The sequence below is a fragment of the Microchirus variegatus genome (genome assembly GCF_963457635.1).
Source record: "Microchirus variegatus genome assembly, chromosome: 2".
Classification (NCBI taxonomy): domain Eukaryota; kingdom Metazoa; phylum Chordata; class Actinopteri; order Pleuronectiformes; family Soleidae; genus Microchirus; species Microchirus variegatus.
In genome coordinates, this window is record NC_139803.1 from 34,750,031 (window position 1) to 34,763,834 (window position 13,804).

General features: G+C 40.1%; 3 protein-coding genes across 3 annotated transcripts; 2 read left to right on the forward strand and 1 right to left on the reverse strand.

The window, feature by feature from the left end:
- Positions 1-2,619: 2,619 nt before the first annotated feature.
- ccdc197 (coiled-coil domain containing 197) lies at positions 2,620-5,224 on the forward strand (the record flags this gene model as incomplete). Its single annotated transcript, XM_083909920.1, has 9 exons — positions 2,620-2,729; positions 2,856-2,901; positions 3,474-3,650; positions 3,729-3,886; positions 3,968-4,050; positions 4,128-4,300; positions 4,403-4,513; positions 4,819-4,935; positions 5,039-5,224. The coding sequence occupies 9 exons, from the start codon at positions 2,620-2,622 to the stop codon at positions 5,222-5,224; spliced, it is 1,161 nt and encodes a 386-aa protein (XP_083766046.1).
- Positions 5,225-6,906: 1,682 nt separating this feature from the next.
- LOC310941651 (ubiquitin thioesterase OTUB2-like) lies at positions 6,907-8,463 on the forward strand (the record flags this gene model as incomplete). Its single annotated transcript, XM_083906849.1, has 5 exons — positions 6,907-6,987; positions 7,065-7,183; positions 7,450-7,534; positions 7,944-8,135; positions 8,257-8,463. The coding sequence occupies 5 exons, from the start codon at positions 6,907-6,909 to the stop codon at positions 8,461-8,463; spliced, it is 684 nt and encodes a 227-aa protein (XP_083762975.1).
- A 101-nt stretch (positions 8,464-8,564) lies between these two features.
- On the reverse strand, positions 8,565-13,404 carry ddx24 (DEAD (Asp-Glu-Ala-Asp) box helicase 24). Its single transcript, XM_083909911.1, has 9 exons — positions 13,333-13,404; positions 12,065-13,122; positions 11,524-11,982; positions 11,248-11,401; positions 10,118-10,630; positions 9,588-9,663; positions 9,291-9,479; positions 9,072-9,201; positions 8,565-8,969 (listed from the first exon to the last, which is right to left on the reverse strand). The coding sequence occupies exons 2-9, from the start codon at positions 13,116-13,118 to the stop codon at positions 8,704-8,706; spliced, it is 2,841 nt and encodes a 946-aa protein (XP_083766037.1). The 5' UTR covers positions 13,119-13,122; positions 13,333-13,404; the 3' UTR covers positions 8,565-8,703.
- Positions 13,405-13,804: the final 400 nt, after the last annotated feature.

The window sequence follows — 13,804 nt, forward strand, 5'->3', positions numbered from 1 at the left end:
GTCAGATGTGATTTGTACAGCCCCAGATATACAGAGAACATGAGAAGATAACGTATCTGCTGTATAATACACACATACAGCACGAATTAAAAATCAAGTCAATCTGAAAGAGCTCAAATGTGCACCAGCAGACACCAGAGAGCAGCAGCTAAGGCTACGGGGGATAGAAGCCTTTTAAGGGCATGTTCAACTCTGTTTGGTTCTACTTGACGTTGCTGCTCCAGAGGAAACACTGAAGTGAGGTTATGTGTTGCAGAGATTAAAGCAGCAGAAAGTTGGCAACGGGAGTTCCAGCTTATTCGTCATACTATAATTAGTATGACATATCCTAAAGTTCACTGCCGTCTCACGTAACTATTGTAGCTGTTCTGATTTACATGCACAGTTTAATCAAGCTACAGCCATAGTCAGACTAAGACAGGCAATCGGACAACTTGGCGAGCCTGAGTAAACATGAGGAGAAATTCGATTGACTGGCCTTGTACGTCTGACTCCGCCTCCGTAGGTAGCGTTGCATCCTTCTATAAGCTAGTGCCTGTTGAATCAGTTTCCTGTTGACTTTTACGTCACAGAAAAACAAACAATATTCGTCAGTCCAAAAGTGGGTCTTTGACGTGTAGCTTTCGCTCTTGCCGACGCCATGTTTTCCTTTTTGAGCAACAGGGGAGGATATTTTAATGCATGTGCAGAACGCCAAGTCTGACTCCAGTCCAACTAAATGATTATCCAGGTATGTTAGTCAGACTAAGAGTAGCTTGATTTTAGTCGGACTAACGTGTTTACATGACATTAAGAAAACGGAAATAATGTCTTAGTCTGACTAAATTCTGACTTTTAACATCCACGTAAACACACTGACTGAGAGTCGTGTCATTTGACAATGTTTGAATGTAAGGCACGTTCATATTGAAAAGTTACTTAGTACAGCTTTAAACTCACCTCGTGACAACGTTAGTGGTCCAGAAGTGTATGAGCTCAGCAGGGTCTGATGTTCCTCTGTGTGTCAGCGCCGACTCTGTCATGATGAAGTGCAAACGTGTGCTTTTAAGATAACCACAACAGTGACAGCTGACTTCAGTTTCACAATCACTTCTTCAAAAGTGTTTGTGGAAAAAAAAACAAAAAACATCTTCCTGCATTTGAACTGGACCTGTCCTTCTGCATTTCTATTTACAGGTGGAGGAAGATTAGGCTGCAACCCGAGGCTGTCTCCAAATTTGTCAAGAGTGTTTTTTTTTTACTCAAGACATGGTTATTTGACTATGTCATGAAAGATGACTCATACTTTGACTCCAGCGAGCACTTGTCAGGTTGCTGAAGCCTTTTATTTTTTAACAGCAGACAATTTTACTTGTAATTATAACATCAGTGAGTCAGTGAGTCAGGATTAATTTAACATTAATAATCTTGAAAGAACAAGAGAAAATAATAGATAAACCTACAGTTTCCTGTATAGATGTAAAACTGTATGTTAAGAAAAGTGGTTGTTAACTAAATACTTTTAAACCCACCTCATTAAAAGTTAAAGTGTGGCTGACCTAGTTTGACATCAGTGTGCAGACAGAATGAATGCATCAGAAAACTGTTTTCAATAAAAAGGAACTTTTCTCAGTACTTACGTCACATCTCATCAATTTGGGACATCACCACTAGTTGGGAAACCAACCATTGTTCAACAGGCCAAACACTATATGCAAACCTGAAACACACATGAGATCACATTAAAGTTGTCAACCTGCCATCTTATTCTTTATTTAAAATCAACCTTAAATGTCTAGGATAGAGGCCTATGAGGTGCCGTTTTTTGAGTTGAGTCACAGCAATGATAAACCTGCATGTTACCGTTTTATACTCCACTTTTATGAAGTAAAGTTTTTGAATAAATTAAATTAAAGTACAGGAATATACCTCGCTGGTCAAATCAATATTAATGATATAGCCATACATCACAAACATAATTTGCCTCAAAGGGCTTTACAGTCTGTACAGTCTCACACTGAGAGAGGAAAAACTCACACATAAAACAAATAAAACCCTTAAGTATAGGGGGAAAATGAGAAAAAGAGCAGGTTACAGACAAAACACCATATTTACAGAGTGGAAAGAGGAGAAGCAGCACAATTATCACCATTATCTTCATCATCTCCGACTCTCAGAGAAGGATGGATGAAGACAATATTAACATCTAGCTGTATAATATATAGTAATAGTTATAGTTGTATTATTATTATTGTTGAATCAGCGATAAAGCTGTAAAATAAGTCTGCACACGTGTAGGATTTCAACAATGCTTCATTGTTTATTTGGTTCTCAGTAATCGGGACGGAGTGAGTGCTCTCCTCTGTATACGCAGTCTTAACGATCTCATTTCTATGCCTCTCATTCACTCGGCAACGCGGAACCGCCACCTCAGGGGTTGCCATGACAACGGGGGAAACGATTCCGGCGCATTCTCCGTGGTCCCCTGTTGGTTACCAAGCAACCGACACACAAATCCAGGGAAACATCCGGGAAAGACCTTGGATCGAACGTGGAAGTCGAAATCGAACGTTTTTTTTCCCGAATAATCAGGATTCGAGGACGTTAACTTTATATATATATAAATATATAAAAAAAAACATGACGACCTCATCCTTTCCTTTCTTAGAGAGCAAAGACCCGCGTCTGAAACTCAACGTGCAGAACAGAATACGGAACGTTTTTGTGACACAGGCAGAGGATACAACAAGGTAGGCCTACACTTTACTTTGAGATCATTTCATATAAGCTGAGAGCACATGATCCCTTTATATATTTCACTTTTTAAATACAGTTTTGTTTGTTTGTTTGTTACTGACAATCATTTGTCTCCTCAGACCTGAACAGGACAAAGATGTCAATCACATACCAGTTGTAACAGAGGTGAGAGACAGTCGTGAACAGGAAACAACAACACTGACATGTATGACTCACCTTCCGAGGTGGAAAGAGAACTGAACTATTCTACTCAAAGTAAAAGTACCACTATTTCTGATAACATTTTACTTAAGTACAAACAAAAGTACTTAGTAAACTTACTTAGGGGTTCTTTCTTGTGTCAAGGTGACACAAATCACTCATTCATTAGTCATCAAATTAAAGTGCTGACAAAATAAAATATGTAAACACATAATGTATCAATCAAAATAGGTCAAAGGTCACACATGTCTTAATTTTCTCACTCACTCAGGGACCTTTATTAACGTCAATTTACCTGTCCTCATCATTCACCTGTCTGTCCTCACCATTACGTCCTCAAATTACAAATTTAAAAAATTACTTTAAAAAGTACACAAAAACCTACTCAATTACAGTAACTGCAAATAATTGTAATTTGTTACTTTCCACCTCTGCTCACCTTTTTAATTTGATTAATGCAATGCAAGTGTTTTAATTGTACAACAAGTATAAACAGTTAATAATTAAACATTAATCCTAGTTATCCGTGTTTACAGACTCCTAGCAGACTCCTTGAGGCAGGAGTGAACACTCTGCAAAAGACACTTGTTTTGAAGAAACAGGCCGAGTTGGAGGAGGTGGACAAGCTTCTTGCGCTCAGACGGCAGGAGTTTAAGAGCTGCGTGGCTGATTTAGCCCAGAGGAAATCTGAACTGGAGATAAAATACCAGCAGGTGAGTTAAATGTTTAACGTGTGCTGCGTAACCTAAACTTGAGTAAATGAACGTTGAAATAACGTCGTTTTGACCCAGACAAAAGAAAGGGCGGTGAAATTTGAGAGGTTCGTGTCTGAAAACGAAATGAAGCGACAGAGAGCGATGATGAAGTATGAAGCTGCGCGGGATCAGAACAGTTTGAAGCAGAGAGAGATTGAAGATCTGACAGAACAGCTGAAACAACTTCGAGTTAGGTGAGAATGGAAATCAAAGCCTAAAGGCCTTGGGCCCCTTAGGTCACTTTAACTTCTGCATTACCATATCTTAATCCACAGACAGCAAGCTTTAAAAGACAGAATGGCAAAATATAAAATCTATGAGGACTACCTGATGAAGACACTGGAGTACTTCCCTCACAGTAAGTTTTAAATGGACTCTAACTGCTCTTTATTTGAGTTAATCACATGCTGGCACTAACTGCACAACCTGTTTCAGCTCACTTCGATAACGGCTCTGAATCTACCGTTATGCCCATTATCCAACGTCATGAAACGCTGTCCGTCACCAACCGGGAGCTGCTGCAACGTCTGGGCCACCTGGAGGAGCAGGTGGAGGAGGACCAGCGGCAGCTGCACACCATGAAGCAGGAGCACAGCATCAAGAAGCTGGTCAGATATTGCAGATATTTTACTCAACAGAGTCCAACTGACAATGCGTTGAGCTGCTGCTGAGTTTTCATGGCTGTTGCTGAGTTTTCATGGCTGTTGCAGATGGTGAACAAAGAACTCTCTGAATTCCAGAGCGAGTTAGAAATACTCAAAGAGAAGAACAAGCAGGCAGAGGTGAACCTGCTGATGGTGCAAGGCCTGTCCAGAGAGAAGGTATCCAGGTTATAATAGTTCAGTTGAGTTTTAATTAGGTTTTTTTTTTTGTAAATGCTTAGTTTTCAGTGTTAGTTTTATATGGAGTATTTGCCAGGTACAAGATGCAAAATGGTCATAATGAGCATTGTGTTATAAAAACCCAACAAAATATGCCATTCTAAAAATGTATGAGGACAATGAACTATCTCTGAATAATTATAAGAATTATTTTGTTAACTGTAATAACCTTGAAAGGTTTGCTGTCCAGATTATGAGGTGAGATAATCCAGATTGAAACACTGTGACATGTGCATTATCTATAGGTTGAGGAAGTGGGAAGCCTGCTTATGGCCATCAACAACCTTGCGGAGCAATGTTATCTACCAACATTTGGACCTCTGGAAAACATGAATGTACTGACAATGATGGACATGGTGAAGGTAGTTTCCTCAAACATTAGTTTTGTTATATTATTATTATCATTATTATTATTATTATTGGCTATTTACCCGATTTTCCAGTAACAAGAGGTGTTGATTTCAGGAGTACATTCTGGACAAGGCAGACACGGAGAGGAGAGCGAGACGACTGATGGAGTCCGGCTCGGCGATGACCAGCAGGACAGCTTTAATGGACAAAAGAGAGAGGACGTCAATGAAAAGCATTAGCGGCAAATCACAAATAAAAAGCTCAAGTAAAGTCAGTAGAAAGAGCGAGGCGATCGGTTGATGTTTTACAATGTATTTGTATATATTCTACTTACAGAATGTTGCTGGGTCTGAAAACCCATCGTTGATAACACATTTATTAGACCACCTGTAATAAAACACAAAAATATTTTAGAAATCTTAAGTGTTTAAAACTAACAATGTTTTGTTATTTATTTGGCAAATAAAACTGAATTCAACTTCTTCTGGGCTCCATCTCTGAGAAGATATCAGATAACATACAATCACTAAAACACATTTTTCTGTTCAGGAATACAAGTAAATAACTATAATGTATGTGACATTTTAACCAATAACAATTGATAATATAAAAAAGTAATAGATAGAAATAGAAAAATAATAATTTACCTGTATTAACCATTACAGAAACGTTAATTATTTTGCTAATTACTGTATATATAATTTAAAAAATAAATGCTATGTGCAAATTCTGCACTACAGTTTTTATAAATATTTTCAAAATAAAGTGCCCACAATCACATGCTTTTTTTCATGTCATAATGAATGGATTATCCATCCATCTTCTACCTCTATATCCTCCAGTTGACATAGGATGAAAGGCAAGGTCACACCCTGGACACGTAGTTTAACAACCATTCAATCTCACATTCACACACCAGTGTCAAGTTCACCTAATCCCCAAATCTGCATGAAAAATAATATATTGTTGCAGAGAGAATCTGAGTTCTCTCACTTTGTTGTCTGCTCTCTGTTGTGAGGCAATTCAGTAAAAAAACAGGTGGTGTAACAGCTCTTTAATTGCAGACAGCTGTCACCAATTATCTAGGTCACACAGTTACAGGGGCAAACCATGTAAGTTAAACATTTTACACTTATTTGTATATGTAATTTGCATTCCTTAGGATTAAGTCACAATTTTAGGTTTCGGTTAGGTTCACATGCCAAAGTGCATCTCCTGTCTCGGAAGTTGTCTTCGAAAAGGTAAAAAGTATTTTAGACATAATTTTAAATTCGAGTATTATTAGTGTTTCTCAATCCTGGTCCACCACGGCAGTGGCCTGATAACGAGCCCTTTATTTGAAGCAGGTGTGTGGTCCCTGAGGACCAGGCTTGACAAACACTGTTATGTAGGAGATTAACATTTTACCTCTCAAGAGAACACTTTTTGGCACCATTTCCATGAAACAGCTCCAGCACGGGTCGGTTCGACGGTGAACGGTTCTCTGGCGAGGTTCCAAGAGTCACAGGGAGAGGCATGAGTGTGATGTCCGATACAGAATCCAACCTAACAATGTTGAATTGTAGTTAAAAAAAAATATTATTTTTAATTATTTATAGCAAATGTGCTGTGTTTTTGTCCATTTAGGCACCAGGGGGACAATTGCCCTCCCTGCCCCCTCCCTGTGAACGTCAGTGACGTCTTGAAATGCATTGTTTCAGAAACAGCATGAAACAAGGCATGAGGACAACCCTGTACTGTCTCTTTAACAGAAGCACGTGGTACCTGCAAACATCCGGTTTCGAGAAAATGATAATAAAACTGAAACACTGGTGTTTTGACACAGTGTTGACGCACGTCGAGTTGCTTGCTCAACTCTAATGACGTTTTCTGACATTGCTTTCATGCTGTGGGAATGTAAAGGTACGTCGTCGTTGCCGTTTTTTTCAAAGTGCTGCTGTGGTTTTTCCGCTGATGAGTAAAAACGTGTTTGTTGTCGACAGATGGAGGATGTCTGCTTTGTCTCTGAGAGAGAGGACATCTGCTCGCTGATTCCAGAGCAAAGCCCGGATGTCAAGCTTAAAGTGGGCTGTTTTTCTTTTTTTAGGGCGTGTGTGGTTATAATGAGCAGTTTTAATCACATTTTGCTGTTCTTTGTCAGGATTTAAGCGGCCAGTTTTCCTCTGTGAGGACAGTGCGCGGCGATGGGAACTGCTTCTACAGAGCCTTCTGCTTCGCACACATGGAGACAGTCCTGCACAACAGCAGAGCTTTGCAGGGGTCAGTCAGCATCATTACTGCCCTTTAAACACGGATCACACAGGATGTTATACTGGTTAACCTCACATATATGAATGTTCATGTCAAATTAGTGATAAAATATTTAATTGAATCAAAACAAGGACAAATTATACCAAAATATAGTGACAACTTGAATAATGTTGACTAAAATTCTCATTGTAGGATGTTGAATCACTATATTGTCATGATGCTAATGCCTTACTACACTATGTTGGTGAATAAATGTTTGTTTGTTTTGTTTTCAGATTCAAGGATAAAATAATTCAAAGTGGCAAAGTCCTGTCGTCTGCAGGATTTGACGAGAGCGCCTTCGACCACCACCTGAACACAGTAAATAATCCCTTTTTCTGCAATAATCTCACCATTAATTTAAGATTCTACTCTGGATTCCAGGACTTTCTCTTGAGTTCATCAATAAGTTCCTGTATGAACTAAAGACAACAGCACAGACAATATTTCCAAACCCAAAAATGTCATCACCTGAGACAAATAGAACAAATCCACATTTTCAAATTGATATTCAAGTTCATTAAAATTATTTTTGAACAGCTTCATCGAAATTTGAGTATGTCCCTTGTGTGGCTTTTGGGGTTAAGGGTCAGTGGATCACAAGAGGGATTTCTAAAAAGCTTTTAACATCATTAGTAATTTAATTCAAAATAATTGTGGCCTTTTTTAACAACTAATATTCTTATGAAATAGTAATAACATCCATTTCTGATTGGTTTTGCTCCTGAAGGTTGTGAGCGTGATCGAGCAGTGCCAGGAGAACGAACACGAGGACACGTTGCTCAGACTCTTCAATGAGAACACCACCTCTGACAGCGTGGTGCAGTATCTCAGGCTGCTCACGTCCGCGTATTTACAAACCCACGCAGACTTTTTCTGCAACTTTGTGGAGGCACCCAATCTACATGCATACTGCCGCCAGGTTAGTTAACTGTTGCTGCCATCTAGTGAAAAAAGCAAAAAACATTTATATATTATTGTGTATTTGTATATCAATCATGTGCCAAAGATCCAGCAGTCACGTCAGTTTTCTCTTCATTCAGGAAGTAGAAGCTATGGCGATGGAGTGCGACCACGTGGACATTCTGGCTCTCTCAGAGGCCCTGGACATTTGCATACACGTCGTCTCGATGGAGAGCGATGAACAGCAGTTGGCTCACCACGTGATTCCAGAAGGCGCTGAACCTTCCATGCACCTCCTCTATCAAAAATCACACTACAACATTCTTTACCCACGACCTCAGCACTGACCAATGATGAAATAGGACTCAACTCAGGAATATGGATGAATAAATCCCAGCCGTGCTTTAAGACTCTTGTGAAAACAGATTTTTTTTTATATAAAATCGGTATACAGAGATTCCACAACATTTGGAAATACTGTGTTGTCTCATTGATCAATAACTATAAACTATTTAAAGTTACAATTATTGCGATGAGCAGTTACATTTTGATGGACTTTTTAAAATACACTTTTCTTCGTTACCATGTCACTGCTGCTGCTTCTTCTGTTGCTGTGTTGGGACATTTTTTTTTAACTTTAACTTTTTCTTCTGCTCCATCGTCACCCTGGTTAAGGCACTTTCCATGCCTGCGCGGGGCAGGTGAGGCAGGGAGAGCTTCCCCATTTGAGTGGGGTACTTGGTCTTGATTGCATTCTTGAACACGGGCTGGGAGATCAAGTGCTTCAAATGCCTCTTCATGCCCTGTACCATCTGTCGCTGCTCTCTGTCAGTGTCCTCGTCACTTCCTCTGCCTGTGGACAGACATACATGGCATCATCAGCTGTCTGAAATTGAACATTTTACAATGGATTTCACAGTTTTTTTTGTACACGGTATGATTGTGTTGTTCTTACCGATTAAAACATCATCATCCAGGTCCACCTCTAAAGCTTCTGCTGCTTGTTTGAACCAGGAGTTGTGCTGCTTCTCTCTGCTATTGTGGTACTCAATCTTTTCAATCTTTCTGGCCAAATTTACTCGCTCCTGTGGACGGGAAAACACTTGACAGTAAAACTATTTAAAAAATATAATCTCTAAAAATAACATTAAGACCTCCTGCCAGTGGCGCTCACCTTGATTGCGTCCATGCATTTGCTCTCTATGGGGAATATCGGAAGCTCCTCGTCCTTCCCTAGAGTATTGTGAATCTTTCTGAAGTTAATCAGGTCGTCTGGTCCGACCAGCAGCAAACTGAGACCCTCTTTGTTAGCTCTCGCTGTTCTGCCACTTCGATGGACATAAGTCTCAGATGTCCGTGGAACCTGAAGTACACGGGAGAACATTTTAAAACAATAAATAAACTGTAAATAGTAGTGCTGCTTTTAGCGGTTACCATACTCTGCCTTTTAAGAAGCTGCCAAAAACCTCACCTGATAGTGAATAACATGCTGAACATCAGGGATATCCAGTCCTCTTGCAGCGACATCAGTCGTCAGCAGAACACAACTGTAAATTAAGTGACATAGTTAAATAAAGAGCAGGATTAAAAGGTGGAACTCTGTGTTTGCAATAGAAACACTAGTGTACATCTTTCTGGGTTTTATCTCACTATTACAGCACCTAACAAAAACTGGGAAAAATGCTTTTTGTGAAGAATGAATACAACTTCAACTAGGTATTCTTTAATTTCCCAGGACAAGTGTATTCTTGTAAGACATAACTTGTCAAGCTACACTGCACAAGTACAGACGTGACTCATAATAAAGCTGCACTTTTTACATCATAATTAAAACGTAGAAACCTTGTTGATTAGGCAAATTGAAGATATTCCATGTCGAGTTATGATTCAACTCACAATGTTGTCACAATACAAAACAATCATGGTACAAATTTACCCTTCAATTACTGGATAATGTCAACCTCAGGCAAACAAGTTCAGACACGTTAAAACTGCACTCACCTCTCCCTCTCAGCAAACCTTTCCAGGTTTTTGAGGCGCTGTTTCTGATGCATGTTGGCATGTAGAGGCAGTGGAGTGCAGTCCAAAATAACCAGCAGTGAGTTGAGTCTCTTGATACAGTCGATGCTGTTGGCAAATACCATGGTTCGCCCCGGGTACTGTAGCAAGAAGTAATAAAGGTAGAAGTCCTTCTCCTCTTTCTGACAGTGGAGCTGTGTTTCTGTGAGTGTCTCCACTGTAGCATCCTTCCTGGTCAGGTCAATGACTTTGGGTTTGGTCTTGATCCCCACTTTCGCCATGAGAATTTCCAGTTTGCTCCTCTGGTCTAGATGCTTCTTCTTCTTCTGCAGGAGGCGAGTGGGCAGGGTGTGAGCCATGGTCAGCGTGGCGGAGAACACAAATTTTTGCCTGATGGGATTAAAGCTGTCGGTGTTCAGCATCTCCAGCAGATTATCCAGCTCTGCAAAGTGGCCTCTTTCTACCATGCGATCGGCTTCGTCAATGACCAGACACCTGCAGAGGAACAACCCCACAACGTAAATGTGACAATCTTATGCTGATCTTTAGACCATCCCTCACACTGCTTTATAAAATATAACATATTTAGTGTAAGGCATTTCTTTAGGTTTTCTCCTTTTGTATTTGTATTGTTTGTATGCGAATACAACCAAGGGAACTGCCAGAACTACACAGGTGATCAACCTGTGCTTAAAAAGGTAAATAATGAGGACAAAAGCTTCTACTCGTATCTGGCTGAATGCTGCAAGTTTGTCAAAATAAACCATTTGTGGTGTCTGTTTCACTTTCAGGAAACATTTTGTTTTATTTGTCAATTTCATGGATATTTTTGATATTCTCCTTTGAGCCGATTAGTGGACCAGTTATTACAGAATGTTCGACAAAAACCTTCATTCTATCCTAAATTGGCAAACTGCCTAATTATCTTAAAATGTGTTGTAAACATTATCAACAACTTTCAAGCAAAACAGTCCTGCCTGTGAAAAATGCAACAATTATTCATCAATTAAAGGGCATAACATTCAGTTCTGAAATTAAATTTAATAAAGAAAAACTTCAGTGATATTCAATCAAGTCCAGTTGCCTCCCCATTGTATTGAACTGTGACTTACCTGAGCTGCCTGAGGTTGAGCAGATGTGGATTCCTCTCCTTGATCAAGTCCCACAGACGTCCTGGAGTAGCAATAACAATCTCTGGTCTGCGTTTCAGCATCTTCCTCTGTTTCTCTGCTGACATTCCTCCCACCACTATCACTGTTTTGATATCTGCAGTACAGAAATACCACTGAGTATTTTCACATGCACAACATTGCATTAAAGAGGATGAGGACCCCTGACTAAACCAGGTTGATTGATTGATTGATTGATTGATTGATTGACTGATTTACCTGTGAATTTTGCAACAGCATCAATGTGATGTTTAACCTGAACAGCCAGCTCTCTGGTGGGAGTGAGGACCAGTCCAAGCAGAGGCTGATTTTGACCTTCAGCAAGTTTTTCCTCAGCAGCGGCGTCATCGTCGAAGTCAAATTCTGCATCATCGATCACCTGAACGCATCCAAGCTTTTCATCCTCATCTTCACCCATGTCCTCATCGTCCTCACTGTTGTCTTCTGAGACACCTTGGTCCACATCTTCAGCACCTTCTTCCACAGCCTCCATGTTGACCTCCTCATCCTCTTCTGATATGGATTCAGCAGTAAGTTCAGGCTTTAAAGCTGGTAAATACAAACTCTCCACATTTGTGGGCGATTCATTTTTGTCTTCAACAGGTTTACCGGAGCCCTTTTTCCACTCCAGTATGGTATGGATCATTGGAATGCCAAAAGCCAGCGTCTTACCACTTCCTGCAATGACAGTGCTCACATTAATTTCATATTAAGTTAATGTATACCTTAAATGTGACAGATACATCTTGCATCATATTACCTGTTTCAGCTGCCCCCAGTATATCCATACGATCCCTGATAGCCGGAGGTAATGCCAGGGCTTGGACTGGTGTAGGTGACCCAAATCCAAGGTTGCTGAGTGCCTTTAACACAGGGGAGGGAACAAACAGGTCCTTCCATGCACTCACATCAGTATTTTTGACAGAACCAGTGAGTGCTGCGTGTGTCCAGTTCTTTATTTGCTGTTTCTTTTTACGAGGGACTGCCACATTGTCTTCAGAGGATTTCACTTTTTCCAGAGCCTGAAGTTCTAATGAAGGCTCCACATCTGCTGCATTTTTTATCTGCTGCTTCTGTTTCTTTTTCTGCTTTTTGTTGATCTGCTGTGCTTCAACTTTTTCCAGAGCCTTAAGTTCTAATGTAGGCTCCACACCTGCTGCACTTTCTATCTGCTGCTTCTGTTTCTGCTTTTTGTTGATCTTCTGTGCTTCAACTTTTTCCAGAGCCTTAAGTTCTAATGTAGGCTCCACATCTGCTGCATTTTCTATCTGCTGCTTTTGTTTCTTGGTGATCTTCTGCACTTTATTGGATAGGGTGTTTTGTCTGGAGTCATCTTCGGCTGTTTCACCTTCTCTTTTCTCCTCTTCAGCAGCCACCTCTTTCTCTGTCACTTCTGCAGAAATGTTGTCTTGTTGGACTGCTTCCTTTGCAGACTGTTTCTTATTTTTCTTCTTCTTTTTAGCCTTTTTCTTAGCGGGTTCAGATGTCTCCCCTCCCTCCTTGCTCTCCACAGCAGGACACCCTTCAGCCTGTTCTTCCTCACTCGCTTTCCTTTTCTTTGCCTTCTTTTTTTTCCTCTCCTCCTTTTTCTTAAGCTCTTTGGTTGCTTTGGTCGCTGCTTTTTCAGGGTCTACCAATTTATAATTTGTGAGCTCTTCAAAACACACCAGACCCTCCAGGCCCTCCTCGGAGAAGAGACAGGGGTCGAGCTCGACAGCTTTCCATTTGCCTTTCACGCTGATACTACGTTTTGCCTGTTTCTGCGGCCCGGACGACAGGCTCCTGCTTTTAGGCTTTACGTTTCTTGGTTTCATTTTCCTACAACACACAAAAAGGAACGGGTTACATATACACACACACAAAAGTTTTCAAAACGCTCATGCTCGTGTGTCTGTTTGTTGAAGATATCTTGCAGGTTGAACTAGCGATAAAAACCGTCAACCTTAAACAAAAATTTGGCTTAACTTTTAAATTATACATAACTACAGAACACCTACAAACAACTAAGTGAGGAAATAAACGGCTTACCTTGAGTTTATGTGACGTACAAACAGTAAAATGTGAATACGACTGACAGCAACCACGCACTTCACGAGGGCGCCGCCATGACAGTGTCGGTCACGTGATTTGAAAAAACTTTATTTGTAGAACGCACAGGAACAGCGGTCACTGGTAACCATTTTTCGACATGGAGCACTGCCGCCCCCTCTGCCTTGAAACATGGACATTGGCTTTTATAGATCTTTATATTCTATATCTTTACTTCATGGGTTTTCACATTTATAAAATCTTCATAAAGGAATAAAAAGTCGCGAAAAAGAGACAAATATAATTTCCACTGCTGTGTACGAGCACAGCAAAGCGCGGTCATGTCTGGTCACTGTCAGGGAACCTTAGAACTTTTAGAGTTTTTATGACTTTTCTGATGATTAAAAAAAAAAAAAAAATTCATTGAATATTAACCATGAATAGGATTTTTTGGTCTCATTGCTATGCATTT

Coding starts and splice junctions, on each gene's coding strand:
- ddx24 (XM_083909911.1), bottom strand. CDS start 13,118: ATGAAACCAAGAAACGTAAAGCCTAAAAGCAGGAGCCTGTCGTCCGGG. Junction 11,983..12,064: donor ACTGGGGGCAGCTGAAACAG/GTAATATGATGC, acceptor CTGTCATTGCAG/GAAGTGGTAAGACGCTGGCT. Junction 8,970..9,071: donor GGATGATGATGTTTTAATCG/GTAAGAACAACA, acceptor GTCTGTCCACAG/GCAGAGGAAGTGACGAGGAC.